Source organism: Herpailurus yagouaroundi, unplaced genomic scaffold, assembly GCF_014898765.1.
Source record: "Herpailurus yagouaroundi ecotype Mexico unplaced genomic scaffold, PumYag 159, whole genome shotgun sequence".
NCBI lineage: Eukaryota > Metazoa > Chordata > Mammalia > Carnivora > Felidae > Herpailurus > Herpailurus yagouaroundi.
Genome location: NW_024412400.1, coordinates 15284996 through 15298731, shown reverse-complemented (window position 1 = coordinate 15298731; position 13736 = coordinate 15284996). Strand labels below are relative to the sequence as shown.

The window sequence follows — 13736 nt, the reverse complement described above, 5'->3', positions numbered from 1 at the left end:
TATGTTTTAAATACAAAGATAACATTATTTTTTAAAAAGAATAAAAGGGATACTAAAATGACCCACAGGATTATCTGTAAGAAATATCTTTCTTCTCCCAAATGCTAACTGTACTAGACTGGAATGCTGTTAGAGCGGAAGGGTTAGCGAAAATTGGATGCCACAACTTATCTCACCATTCCTTTCAAGCAAGTGAGGGTCAGAATGTTTCTTGCCTATATCTGCAAAAGATCGCACAAGGGGAATCCTACTGGTGAATCTTTTCTCATTCTGATGATGATGTCTCTTCAAAAGAGCTTCTCTGACATTTTCTCTTATGGACTCATCCAGTTGGCCAGAGGCTATCATGTTGTCCAATACCATATCTATGGAAAGAAAAATAAATAGATAGCAGCCATTGTTACTAAAGAAGCTAACACTTGGATGACTGTAACACAGAGTAAGCAATAAATTGTAAGTGGAACCTTACTGAAAAATAAGATCTTTAAATAGTTCTAGAAAGTATTATTCTCTTCTGATATTGTATAATGTACACGTAAGATAAATATGAACATTATCTAAGGAAAATAAACAAGTTACAAGGAGACCCTTATTTTAATAAGTCCTGTTATTTATTTATAAAGGGGCCCTTTATAAAGGGGCCACACTAATAGCTTCCCTGTAGTTGCAAGTGCTTTCCTGCTATGGACACAATAAATTCTATTAAAGTGAATATTCAATAATACTGGCTTCCTAAAACATGAAGGTATTTTATTGCTTCACTTCATATTTTTCATCAGAACTATAGATGGGATATCTGGACTCCTTCATTCAGTAATTAACTATTTGCCTATTATGGTTGGAAATATAGCATTTAACTAAGCAGATCAAGTTTCTGCTCTCACTCCTCCAGAGGTAGAAATACCAGTGAGCAAATGAAAAGGTAAAATATCATGAAGTAATAAATTCTAGGAAGATGAGTACATCAGGGTGTGAAGGGGGTGGGGGGAATTGATGTAATGCCATATGATACATTATTGTAGGGGCTGGACTATTTTTATAACTGCATTTGTAACTACTTTTAACCTATAAATAAATAAATATATATCTATATCTATATCTTTTTTTTTTTAAACAGTGCCACTAATTTGAGATAAAGAGTCAAGTTTTGAAACCTGTTAAGAGTCCTCTAACAGAAAACTGGAATCAACCTACCTAGCAGGTAAACTGTAACATTAACACAATGACTAGAGACTAGCATACAAGTGGACCCTGGATTATAAAACATTACATTGTAAATAATGAAAATATTACATTGTATGATGCGATCACTGCAAAGCCAAAGTAAACGTCTCCTACTCAAGAAATCTGTACATTCACAGGGAACTGACTTTGATATGAAATTCATACCTCTCTATACTTTCTAGACCTTTCTTCCTTTTCCTCCTCCTCCTTAGATTACTTTCTTTTTCCTTGTACCACCTGTTCCTTGTTCCCATGTGTTCAGTCTAAAAATAGGTAATACATTTAATGTATTCGTGGATCCTCCCCAGATACCTTCGTCCAAAACTTGAAGAAACAAAAGCTCTTTTCTCTACATTTCCCGAAACAGACCGCATATCCCACTTATGGCACTAGTCACTTTCTTGCTGGTACTGTAGTGGGGACTGTCTAACTCAATCTCCTAAACTCCATTAAAGACAAAAGGTGTTCTTTATATGTGTACTCCTCATGTGGTCCCACACAGGATGGAAACTCAACACAGAGCTATTAAATCAAGGGTCTAAAATTCCACCACATTTCCCTAACTTAAATACCTCTAATTGCAGCGCAAATTAAATATTAAAAAAGGCAGACTACTATAACCTGCTATTTCATCTAGAGTGCTTGCTCTCATATCCAGCATGACCGTTCCATTTAAGATGCAACTTCTGAGTTCAAAAAGACTATGCAAAGAGAGAGTTGCCACATAAGGTTTACTCCACCGGTCACCGCCATCTTCAACATCCTCTTCAAATTTCAGCCATCTGAAATGTGCAATACATAAAAAATATTTTACAAATAATGAGGATTATAAATAATGAAATCCTTATTATTTGCTTCTTTTAATATGAAACACATAAACCTGTTCTTTTAAAGATAAACAAAGAGCACCACCACCAACCACAAAATTTGGCTACAGACACATCTTTGCAAATCAAACTAACAGTCCACGGTATCTATCCTCCCAGGTTACCTTACAGCTCCTCCTCCTACTCTATCGCAACAGTGACCCGCTGTGGAATTTCCATAGTTTCCACTTCTAATTCTCTTTGAAACTGAAAATATGCAGCAGGATCATGACTTTTCCAAATGTATTTCTCTAATCAAAGACATTAGAAAGTACAATTCACATAATTGCCTTCTGTGCTGTATTAAAGTATTCCTTAAGAAAACGAATTTTGAGAATTAAGAGATACACTGAAGATGTAACTTCTAGACACAAGGAAATTCTCTGCTCGGTATTTCAAAGCACCAGGTAGCTCATGAATTCATTATATTACATTACAAGAAGAAATCAAGAAAAGCCAACTAAATACTGAGACTCAGTATTACTACCTGGCGGTTTCTTTCCATTCGTACTCTTCTCCATCTCTGTAACACAGTTCATCCATTTCCGTAAAGAGGTCATGCGGAATGTGCTCTTCATCATCATCTTCAGTGCCAAGAATGAACTGAACTCTTTGGGATGGTGTGTCTTAACAAAAGAATTTAAATACGCTCAAAAATTGCCACAATTCATTCAAAGATAAACTCAGTTTGAAAGTGACATGTTTTTGTGATAAATAAATAAATAAATAAATACACTCTTTTATTAAAATACTATAAATTTTGAAGGAAATGAGGACCAACAATCTGGAAATAAGAGTCTCACACAGAGGTCACCTCCACAGACAAAAAAAAGAAAACCTGTATGGTAAAAATAAACAAATGAGGGATGCCTGGCTGGCTCAGCTGGTAGAGCATTTGACCCCTGAATTCCAGGGTTGTAAGTTCGAGTTGCACGTTGGGTTTAGAGATTACTTAAAAATAAAACCTTTAAAAAAAGATAAACAAGTGAAACTAATCTTATAAGTGATGTAAAAACAAATAAAAAAAAGCAACTTCCAAAACCATGGAACACTATGCTCAAAGACAGGACTTTTTTCTCACTCAAAATACAAGAACATGCTGGAGAAAACAGAATTTGTAAAAATATCTAATATGTAGCTAAATTCAAGAGTGAAAAAGGAAAATCTCCAAGGTCCAAAAAATGATGAGAAAAAGCAAAGCTAGGGGTCTACAGAAAGTGGCCTTTCCTGCTATCATAGAGAAGTAAAACTCTTGTCAGCTGAGGTTAGGGAGGCAGGACAAGTCACTGTTAAGAAACAGATACCGCACTTGTGGCATCTGAATTTAAACTACACAGTACAGGCTCTCAAGAGAAATCAGTATAAATCCTAGTCCAGGACAGTTGAAAGCCCCGTGGCCACCAAACAACCAAAAGCACCAGTTGAAAACAAAACCGAATCCTGCTGAATGGGAGACAGGAAGTCAAACTCAAAATTTACACCAAAGTAAACAAAACCTCCAGGCACTTACACGTGCAATGAACAGGTTAAAGAGTAGAAGGAATTCACATAGGAAAAGACAAATCTGAAGAAATTAGACAGACTGCATCAATGACAAATAAAAAGATGGGAAACAGAAAGTTAAGAGATGTAGAGAACAGAGTAAGAAAATCAACCAGGGGGCACCTGGGTAGCGCAGTGGGTTACGCTCTTGGTTTCACCTCAGGTTCATGGGTCTGAGCCCCACATCACGTTCTACACTGGAGCCAGGGCCTGCTTGGGATTCTCTCTCCCTCTCTCTCTCTCTCCCTCCCTCCCTGCTCACACTCTCTCTCTCAAAACAAATAAACTTGAAAAAGAAAAAGAAAAAGAAAAAGACAATCAAACAGGAAGAACCCCAGAATGAAGAAAATACAAAGAATGGGGAAAAAGCAATAAAAACTGTATTAGCAAATTTTCCAGTATGTATATCACATGGATCTTCATATAAAAGGACTACCCTTGGACCTATGCAGGACAAACTAAAACATACTGTGACTGAAGTTACTGATGTTTTGAAATTTTCAACATTTAGGTCTTGCAATTCCTTCATCAGATTTATCCCCAAGCAGTATTTCTGGTGCTACTGTAAGTGGCAATTTCTGGCTGTTCATTGCTACTAGAGAAATATATGGAAAGATAATTGATTTTGTAGAGTGCAACCTTCCTAAACTCACATAGTTCTGTAGTTTCATAGACTGCTCAGGATTTACTAGATAGATGATCCTGTATGTGTAAATAAAAACAGCTTTACTTCTTCCTTTGCAAGCTGTAGGCCTTTAATTTCTTTCTTGCCTTATTACACAGGCTAGGTCCTCCAGTACTATGTTCTGTAGAAGCAGCACAGAACAACCTTGCCTCTCTCTCTCCAAATCAGAAGGAGAAAGCACTACATCTCTTCAGCAATAAATGTGACATTAAAGAAGTTTCTTTAATAGATGCTCTGTATCGGTCTGAGAAAGTTTTCTCTTATTCCTTGTTTGCTGAGAGTTTTATCATAAATGAGGATGGAATTTTGTCAAAGGCTTTTTCTGCACCTACTGAGATAATTATATGGCTTTTCTCCTTTATAGTATAAATATGATTATTTATATTGATAGTTAAACTTTACACCAACTCTGCTTTTCCACAGGTTATCACACTAATTTCCTATTGCTGTTGTAACAAATCACCACAAGCCTGGTGGCATAAACACAAATTTATTCTCTTATATATAATTCTGGAGTCTTACAGTACTAACATCATGGTGCTGGTTCCTTCTGCAGGCTCTAGGGGAAAATCCATTTCCTTACCTTTTCTAGCTTCTGGAAGCTGCCTACATTCTTTGGGTCTGAACACTTCCCCCTTACTACAATCACTTGCTTCTGTGGTCACATCCACTACTTCTTTGATCTGTGGACTGCCTCTTACTAAGGACCCCTGTGATTGTAACTGGCCAACCTGTATTATCCACTATAACTTCCCTATCTCACAATCCTTAACTTAATCACATCTGTAAATTCAAATTTGCTATAAGATTAACATTCACAAGTTCCAGGCATTAGGAATTGGGACATCTTGGTAGGCATTATTCCCCCTAACACAGTCATAGTATCCTCTTTAGATACTGCTGTATAAAATATGTTTTTAGTTTGTTAAGAATTTCTGAAACGACATTCATGGGAAATATTTAGTTTGTAATTTCATTTTCTTATAATATCTGTATCTAATTTTTGTATCAAGGTAATGCTGGGTTCATAAAAATGAATCAGGAAGTATTCCTTCATCTTCAATTGTCTGGAAGTCTGTGTAATTTCTTCCTTACATGTTTGATGGAATTCATCCATGAGCTCTGTGGGAGTAAATTTCCACTATTAAACTGTTTTAGACTACAAATTTAATTTCTTTATACGTATCAATTTTTAGTACCTTTTATTCTTAACGAACTTCCCCATCTCATCTACATTATCAATTTTGTTGGCATAACATCAGTCATAATATTCCCTCATTAGTCTTTTAATATCTGTAGTGTATGTACAGAAATATTCTGCTACTGGTAATTTATATCTTTTTTTTCCTCCTAATCACTCTAGCTACAAGTTTATCAATTTTACTGGTTTTTCAAAGAATCAGATTTCAGTCTGATTTCTGCTATTGTTTTTCTGAGTTTTATTTTATTCATTTCTGCTTTGGTTTATATTTTCCCTTTGTTTTCCTTACTTTGGTTTACTATGCTCTATGTTTTCTCTTAGTTTCTTAAGTTAGAAATGTAAGTCACTCATTTCAGATCTTCCATTTCTAATATAAGGGTTAAGTGCTATAAATATTCCTCTATGCATTGCTTGGGCTGCATCTAACAATTCTCAATATATATGGGCAGTCTAACTTTGCACAGTACCATGCTAAAGGAACCTGCACATCAGAAGCATGTTCTCACTCCACAAGATTTTATCTCAATTATTGCCAGTACTGTGTTTTATTTTTATGAGTTCAAAATATTTCCTAATTTCTGTTGTGACTGCTTTTAACACATGGGTTATTGAGAAGCATCCTGTTTAATTTCCAAATATCTGGGGATTTTTCTTGATGTTATTGTAGTTTAATTCTACTGTGGTCAGAGAATACACTTTCAATCTTTTAAATGTATTAAGACTTGTTTATGGACTAGAATATTCTGCTTTTGTTGGGTGGAGGGCTCAATGAATGTGAATATCAATCCATCTGATAATGTTATGTAGGTATTCTATATCCTTATTGATTTTTTAACTTGTTCTATCCATTACTGACAAAAGAGAGTTGAAATCTACAACCTTATAAATGTATCCAACAACTATACATTTATCTATCTTTTCAATTTGATCAGTTTTGCTTCATGTATTTTGAAGCTTTTACTACACTCATATTCATTTAGGATTGTTACACCCCGGTTTCAGCAATTTAATTTTTATGTGCCTTTGTGGGGTTCTCTTCATATTTCTTCTTGAGTTTTGTTGAACTCCTTGAACCTGTGTGTTCAGAGTTTTCACTAAATTTAGAAATTTTTCAACTAGTATTTCTTCAAATTTCTTTTCTGCCACCCTCCTTTCTGGCACTCCAATTATACATATATTAGATTAACTGATATTGGTCTACAAATTATTGATGCTCTATTCACTCTAGGCTTTTCTGTTTCACTTTGGGGTAGTTTCTATCACTATTGTCTTCAAAATCACTGATCCTTTTTTTCTGTTGAGTCAAATCCTCTGTTAATCTTACCTAGGGTATTTTTAATTTAAGATACCGTATTTTTCATCTCTAGCAGTTCCATTTGGGCTTTCTTACATTTCCAAATTCTCTGTTCATCACAGTTACATCTTCCTCTATCTTCTTGAACATTCAAAGTAAACAGTGTAGTTGCTTTAACATGCTGTTTTCTAATTCTATCAATTCTGTCATTTCTGGATCTGTTTCTACTGATTTATTTCTCTTGGTTATGGCTCATATCTTCCTATTTTTCATATTTCAAGTAATTTGTAGATATCAGATAGTGTGAACTTTACATGTTCAAGTGCTAGATTTTACAGTATTTCTTTTAGTAGTATTATACTTTGTTCTGGCAAAGACCTTTAATTTAATTTAATTCTTTCAAGACCTGCTTTAAAAATTTTTGGAGACCTACTGCAGTTTTTAGTGCAAAACTAATTAAGACCTGCTCTTATGGCAATACCCTTCTGAGAACTCTACACAATGCCCTGTATGTCAAGGTCTTTCCACTCTGACTGATGGGAACACACCCTATTCCCAGTCTTATGTGAATCCAAGAACTAGTTAGACTACTGCCTTCTGATGGTTACTTCTCAGGCCTTAAGTAGTTTCCTTTGTCTTAAACTAGTACTCCACCAAAGTATCCTTCAAAGGATACTTCTAGTACTAGTACACTAGTACTCCATCAAAGGATCCTTCTTCAACCTTTGGAACCATCTCTGTGTATAGCTCTCTATTCTCTGGCACTCCACACCTGACTAGCTTCTTTGGCCTTCCCAAATTCCAATCTCCATCTCAACTCTGAGAGCCTTCAAGGAAGGTTCTGTTCCAGATTCCCTTCCTGAGCTGTGGCCTGGAAAAACTGTCTCTAGGTAATATGCTCAGACAAGCACAAGGCTCATCTCACTTCCCCTCTCTCAGAGGTCAGAGTCCCATACTGCCTGTTGTCCAATGTCTGCAAATTACTGTTTTATATATGTACTATCTTTTAGTACAGCTTTTTAAGAGATTTCCATCACACTTAGTCTCTCTAAGCTGAAGTGTCTCCATCTACACACTGAAAACAATATTTGTCTTTTATTTTTTTTATTTTTAATTTTTTTTTTCAACGTTTATTTATTTTTGGGACAGAGAGAGACAGAGCATGAGCAGGGGAGGGGCAGAGAGAGAGGGAGACACAGAATCGGAAACAGGCTCCAGGCTCTGAGCCATCAGCCCAGAGCCCGACGCGGGGCTCGAACTCACGGACCGCGAGATCGTGACCTGGCTGAAGTCGGATGCTTAACCGACTGCGCCACCCAGGCGCACCAATATTTGTCTTTTAAAAAGTGCAGAGAGGATTAAAAAAGATGTGGTATATATATACAATGGAACATTATTGGGCCATAAAAAAGAATGAAATTTTGCCATTTGCAATGATATTGGATGGAGTCAGAGTATAATGCTAAGTGAAATAAGTCAATCAAAGACAAATACCACATGATTTCACTCATAGGTGGAATTTAAGAAACGAAACAAGCAAAGGGAAAAAGAGAGACAGAGAGACAAACCAAGAAACTGACTCTTCATTACAGAGAACAAACTGATGGTCACCAGAAGGGAAAGGATTAGGGGGATGAGTTAGATATGATGGGGATTAAGGAGTGTATTTGTCATGATAAACACTGGGTAATGTGTGGAACTGAATCACTATATCACACACCTGGAACTACAATAACACTGCATGTTAATTAACTGAATTAAAATAAAAACGAAAAATAAATAAAATTAGATTAAAAGTGCAGAGAGGATTAAATCAAAGGGTGTATGTCAAGAGCTTGGTGGAATGCTTAGCACAGAATTGGCAAGGCATAACGTACATGCTGTAGCTGTATTACACATAGGCATCGTTCCCTCTTCTTCACAAAAATGGTCCCTTGGCATAGCACACAAGTGCCTACAGGGTACTGCTCACATAACTTTTTTAGAATGCACATAGGACCCAGGTAGAGATGGCCACGTAGGCCCATGATGTCCTAAAAAAATAATGATGCCTTCGATGTCCACTACCTGCAATGTCTTAATTGCAGCCTCCTCAGGCTGCACAGCTGTTTTTTCTGGCTCTCACCATATGCATTTCTCAGGGCCACTTAAATCAGTACTATTAATATTTATTATAACATTCTCTTTCCTCTACACTATGCCTTTTTTTTTCCTGATTTCCTGTCTATTGGCACTTCTATATTTGTCTACTTTCAAACAAAAATCTTGTCCTTTCATAGACAATACTATCAAATCAGAGCACTCTTTTTTGCACAGATAACCGAGTAGTTCAACTTAGTGGATAAAATTTTCTAGCCAAAAAATGTATTTAAAAATGAAAAAACAATTTAATCTTGTCCAGGAGCCTGAAGATTCCAGATATTTGTTCCCTGCATATATAAATGATGAGATAGGTAATAGAGAAAAGAAATAAAACCCCATCAAACTGAAGTGTACATGTCAGGACTCAACTATTATGATTCCAAAGCTGGAATACAATGAAGAAAACAAAGGCCGTTCCTTTTTTCACTTCTCCTAAGTAGACCTTAGCCTATAAACTAAGCATCTTTCTTGGAGAAAAAATATTACTTCAATTAGGATTCTTCAAGACTTATAAAATATGTATGTCTAAATTACAGCAGACATAAAATTTAAGAAAGAAAATATCCCACTTTTTTGACAAAGCTTTCCAAGAGAGAATTTTAAAGTGTTAACAGAGAACTACTGTCTTCTCTTACCATAGGAAGGAGACTCCCGTCCATCTTCTTTATCTGATTCTTTATCTTTTCTCCTCCGATGGTGATGTTTGTGTCCCCGGTGCCTGTGACGCCGACGACTCTCTTTACTAAACGGGACGTGAACACCAATATAAACAGCTCGATGACCTAGCCAAAAGTTCAGAAACATTACTGGTTTTCCAAAAGGGACAAAGGTAATATACACAATAGTATACCAAATTTTGCTTTGATAAAAAAGAATTATATGTAAGTTCATGTAATTAACAGTGTTATTTCCTGTTCTTTTATTTTACAGAGCACTAAACAGAATGTTACATCATGGGTTAACACCAGTGACTGATAAACATACTAGATAAACAGGTTTCTTGTGTAAGCATTAGTTTGCAAGGCTAAAAACGTATTTTGAGAAAGAAATCATAGTATGCAGACATAAATTTATTCCATCTACATTTAATGTCAACCCTAGGTGATAGAGATTCTTAAGAGATATGTCTTAATGATAATACTTTATAATCAATATTTACAAATGGACATTTATAAATATTTATTAAAGTTTTGAAAATCCCAAATCAGTAAGGTCCAAATTCCTGAAAGCTACATTAAATGTAAATGGTCCAAATATTCCAATTAAAGGGCATGAATTGTCAGATGGGGGGGGGGGGGCAATGCAATAAGGTTATCATATGCTTCTGGAATATAAAAGGCCACTGCTGATGCTGCATTATTCTGAGTTTGTACTGTAACCAACAAAACAGTTATAAAAGGCAGTCTCTGCTTTTGCCCACTAAATAAAACTTAATCAGGGAACTAGGACAGCTAGCAGCACTATATCAAATACTGAGGCATGAACTTGATTTCTTAAATAGTTTAAGTAAAGTTCCTATCTAAGCTGTGTGAAGTGAAAGGGGTGGTGGGCTACAAATTTAACTAACTTGCAACTATGCAAAAGCCTTCTGACACACAGCTGCTATTTGCCATTATGTACATTTAAAAATTAACACGCTAAAATATGAATAGTCAAGGACACTCTTTTCCTAACAAATTTCATTAAAATGGCCAGAAAATAAATACTTCAAGAAACTCAAGATCTTCATCTTTACATGAGATTTGAATGTACAGCCAATCCTCATTATTTGTGAATTCTTTATTTTCCAGTTTGCCAACTTGCTAAAATTTATTTGTGACCCCAAAATCAATACTCCTAGCAATTCTGCAGTCATGTACAAATATCCAGAGCAGCAAAAAATGTGAATTGCCCAAAACACACATACCCAGCTAAGTTTGAAAAAGGTGACACTCTTGATTTGTTTCAGTTACCAATATATTACTATCAGTAAACTAAATCAATCACATTCAAAGTAAAAGAGAACTAGACCTATAGAAACACAATGAATTAAAATTATCCGCTTAAACATCTTCCAGGACCTAGCACTCTGCTAGGTAGAGTGCTATGGTAGGCCCTAGATTTAAAAAAAAAAAAAAAATGTAGAAATTAACCACCAATTTTTTTTAATGTTACCAGAGAATCCCAAAATTAAAAATCATTTATATAGCACTGGGGTGGGGGGGGGAAGCAATGATGAAAATGTTCTGGAATTAGTGTGATGATGGCTACGCAATACAGTGAACATACTCTAAAAAATTAATTACACACTTTATTTTTTTAATGTTTATGTATTTATTTTGAAAGAGAGAGAGAGAGGGAGTAAGCACAAGCAGGGGAAGGGTACAGAGAGAGATGGAGAGAGAGAATCCCAAGAAGGCTCCACGTTCAGCCCAGACCCCGACCATGAGATCATGACCTGAGCTGAAATCATGAGCTGGATGCAGGGGCGCATGGGTGGTTCAGTCAGTTGAGCGTCCGACTTTGGCTCGGGTCATGATCTTGTGGTTTGTGGGTTCAAGCCCCGAGCTGGGCTCTGTGCTGACAGCTCAGAGCCTGGAGCCTGCTTCAGATTCTGTGTCTCCCTCTCTCTCTCTGCCCCCACCCCCACCCCACATACACTCTGTCTCTCTCTCCTTCAAAACTAAATAAACATAAAAAAAAAAAAAAGAGTTGAACACTTAACCACCTGAACCACCCAGGCACCCCTAATTTATACACTGTAAGATGATAAAATTTACGTTAAATAAATTGTACTTCAGTAAGTAAAAAAAAAATTATAACAAAACTCATGATTACTATCTAATTTTAGTGAAACTATTTTCTTTTGAACACTACGGAAAAATGTCAATTAAAGAGTCACATTCTCATCACTGTGCCCTGGGAATTACAAAGTTGTACTCAAATTAGTATTAATGGGTTCTGGCACATAGCCCCAGTACACCAAAGTAAAAGTAAATTATAGGAGTTTCCAATTTAGAAAGAATAGATAAACGGGAATATGCCAGAATCCAAAGATTGGGAGATCAAGTCTTATCGTTTATTTGGCTCTTATTATCACCCTTGGTGTCCTGTTATAACTTTTTCTTTCCTTTTTCTTTAACCTTTAACTTTATTCTGTCAAAGACCTATTCAGACAAACTCTGAGATAAACTTAATCTCTCCCTCAAACTTGATACTGAAATTTAGATACGTACAAGGTGCGTAAAGCTAAAGGCTCTGGGGTAAACAAGGGAAGCAAAAGAACAAACATATAGCTAAGTCTGCTCTTCACGTTCTGGGTCACACATATTTGAGGGGTGACATTAAATGCTAAACGATGGATTCACCACACATTTTAATTGATAAAATTATTGCTAAACATTTCAACTGCCCTAGTCCCTGGAATTCACAAAATCTAAACCTAAACTTATAGATAGCAGAGGTTCCTTCTAGAAGCCCTAGTAAGCCTAGACTTTCAAAGTCAATTTTAGGGGCGTATGGGTGGCTCACTTGATTGAGTGTCCGACTTCGGCTTAGGTCATGATCTCACAACTCATGGGTTTGAGCCCCATGTAGGGCTCTATGCTAACAGCTCAGAGCCTGGAGCCTGCTTCAAATTCTGTGTTTCCTTCTCTGCCCCTCCCCTGCTCATGCTCTGTCTCTCTCTCTCTCTCTCTCTCTCTCTCTCTCTCTCTCTCTCTCTTTCAAAAATTAATAAACATTAAAAAATAAAAAATAAAGTCAATTTTAATAAACAGGGCTTTCTTTCATCTCATAATATGGAAAAGACTTATTTGCCTCTTTCCATGTCCTTTTTTTTTTTTAAAAATTTTTTTTTTCAACGTTTATTTATTTTTGGGACAGAGAGAGACAGAGCATGAACGGGGGAGGGGCAGAGAGAGAGGGAGACACAGAATCGGAAACAGGCTCCAGGCTCTGAGCCATCAGCCTAGAGCCCGACGCGGGGCTCGAACTCACGGACCGCGAGATCGTGACCTGGCTGAAGTCGGACGCTTAACCGACTGCGCCACCCAGGCGCCCCTCCATGTCCTTTTTAAGAGCAACAGATTAAGGCCCCCATATGGTACCAGCTTTCACAAAAAGCTGCAACTTAAAAATGTAGTTCCCAAAAAGACCCCAAAATAAATCTATCAAAACATTTGCCACAAACACCACCCTAACCAAGTATTCAAGGTTAACGTCACCAGTAGGTCACATTGACATGTGTCCTCTGACATGATACCTTGAAAAGAGCACGTCACTTCTGTGGTTTGTTCCCCAAATATCTATCATCTCAGTCTGTTCATATAACATTAGACAAACCCAAACTTAGAGACGTTCTCTAATCACTACCCTTCAAATATGCTGAGGTCATGAAAAACAAGGAGAGACCAAGAAACCATCCTAGAGAAGACCAAGGAGATGGGACAACTACGTGTACTACCAGATCCTGAACTGTTCAACTGGATCCTGGAACAGAAAATGCACATCGGTACAAAAACTGGTGAAATCCAAATAAAATTTGTACTCTAGTTAACAGAAATATACCAATATCTTTCTTCATTTTCATTAACTTACGATGGTCATGCTAAAATTTAAAAAAGCTGGGTGAAGGGTATACAGAACACTCTGTACTATCTTTGCAACTCTTCTGTAAATCCAAAATTATTTCAAAAGGAAAAAAAAAAAAGAAACCATTTGCCAAGACTTGTTCCTGGAAGACAGACTAGCAAATAATTCATTCGCTCCATAATTCTATGCTGAGGTTATTACAGCACTTCA

The 13736-nt window shown here is 36.4% G+C and overlaps 1 protein-coding gene across 9 annotated transcripts in view; it reads right to left on the bottom strand.

Moving 5' to 3' along the window:
• The window catches only part of SLC4A7 (solute carrier family 4 member 7), a 108368-nt gene that overhangs the window by 55374 nt on the left and 39258 nt on the right, over positions 1-13736 (bottom strand). For 7 of the 9 annotated variants that reach the window (XM_040480000.1, XM_040480006.1, XM_040479999.1 and 4 more), the window contains exons 3-6: positions 9590-9736; positions 2578-2716; positions 1846-2006; positions 177-365 (exon numbers count right to left, since the gene is read on the bottom strand). In XM_040480000.1, coding sequence (XP_040335934.1) covers positions 177-365; positions 1846-2006; positions 2578-2716; positions 9590-9736 — 636 coding nt within the window. The remainder of the gene's footprint in view (positions 1-176; positions 366-1845; positions 2007-2577; positions 2717-9589; positions 9737-13736) is intronic. The other 2 variants (XM_040480003.1, XM_040480005.1) reach the window with 1 other exon arrangement.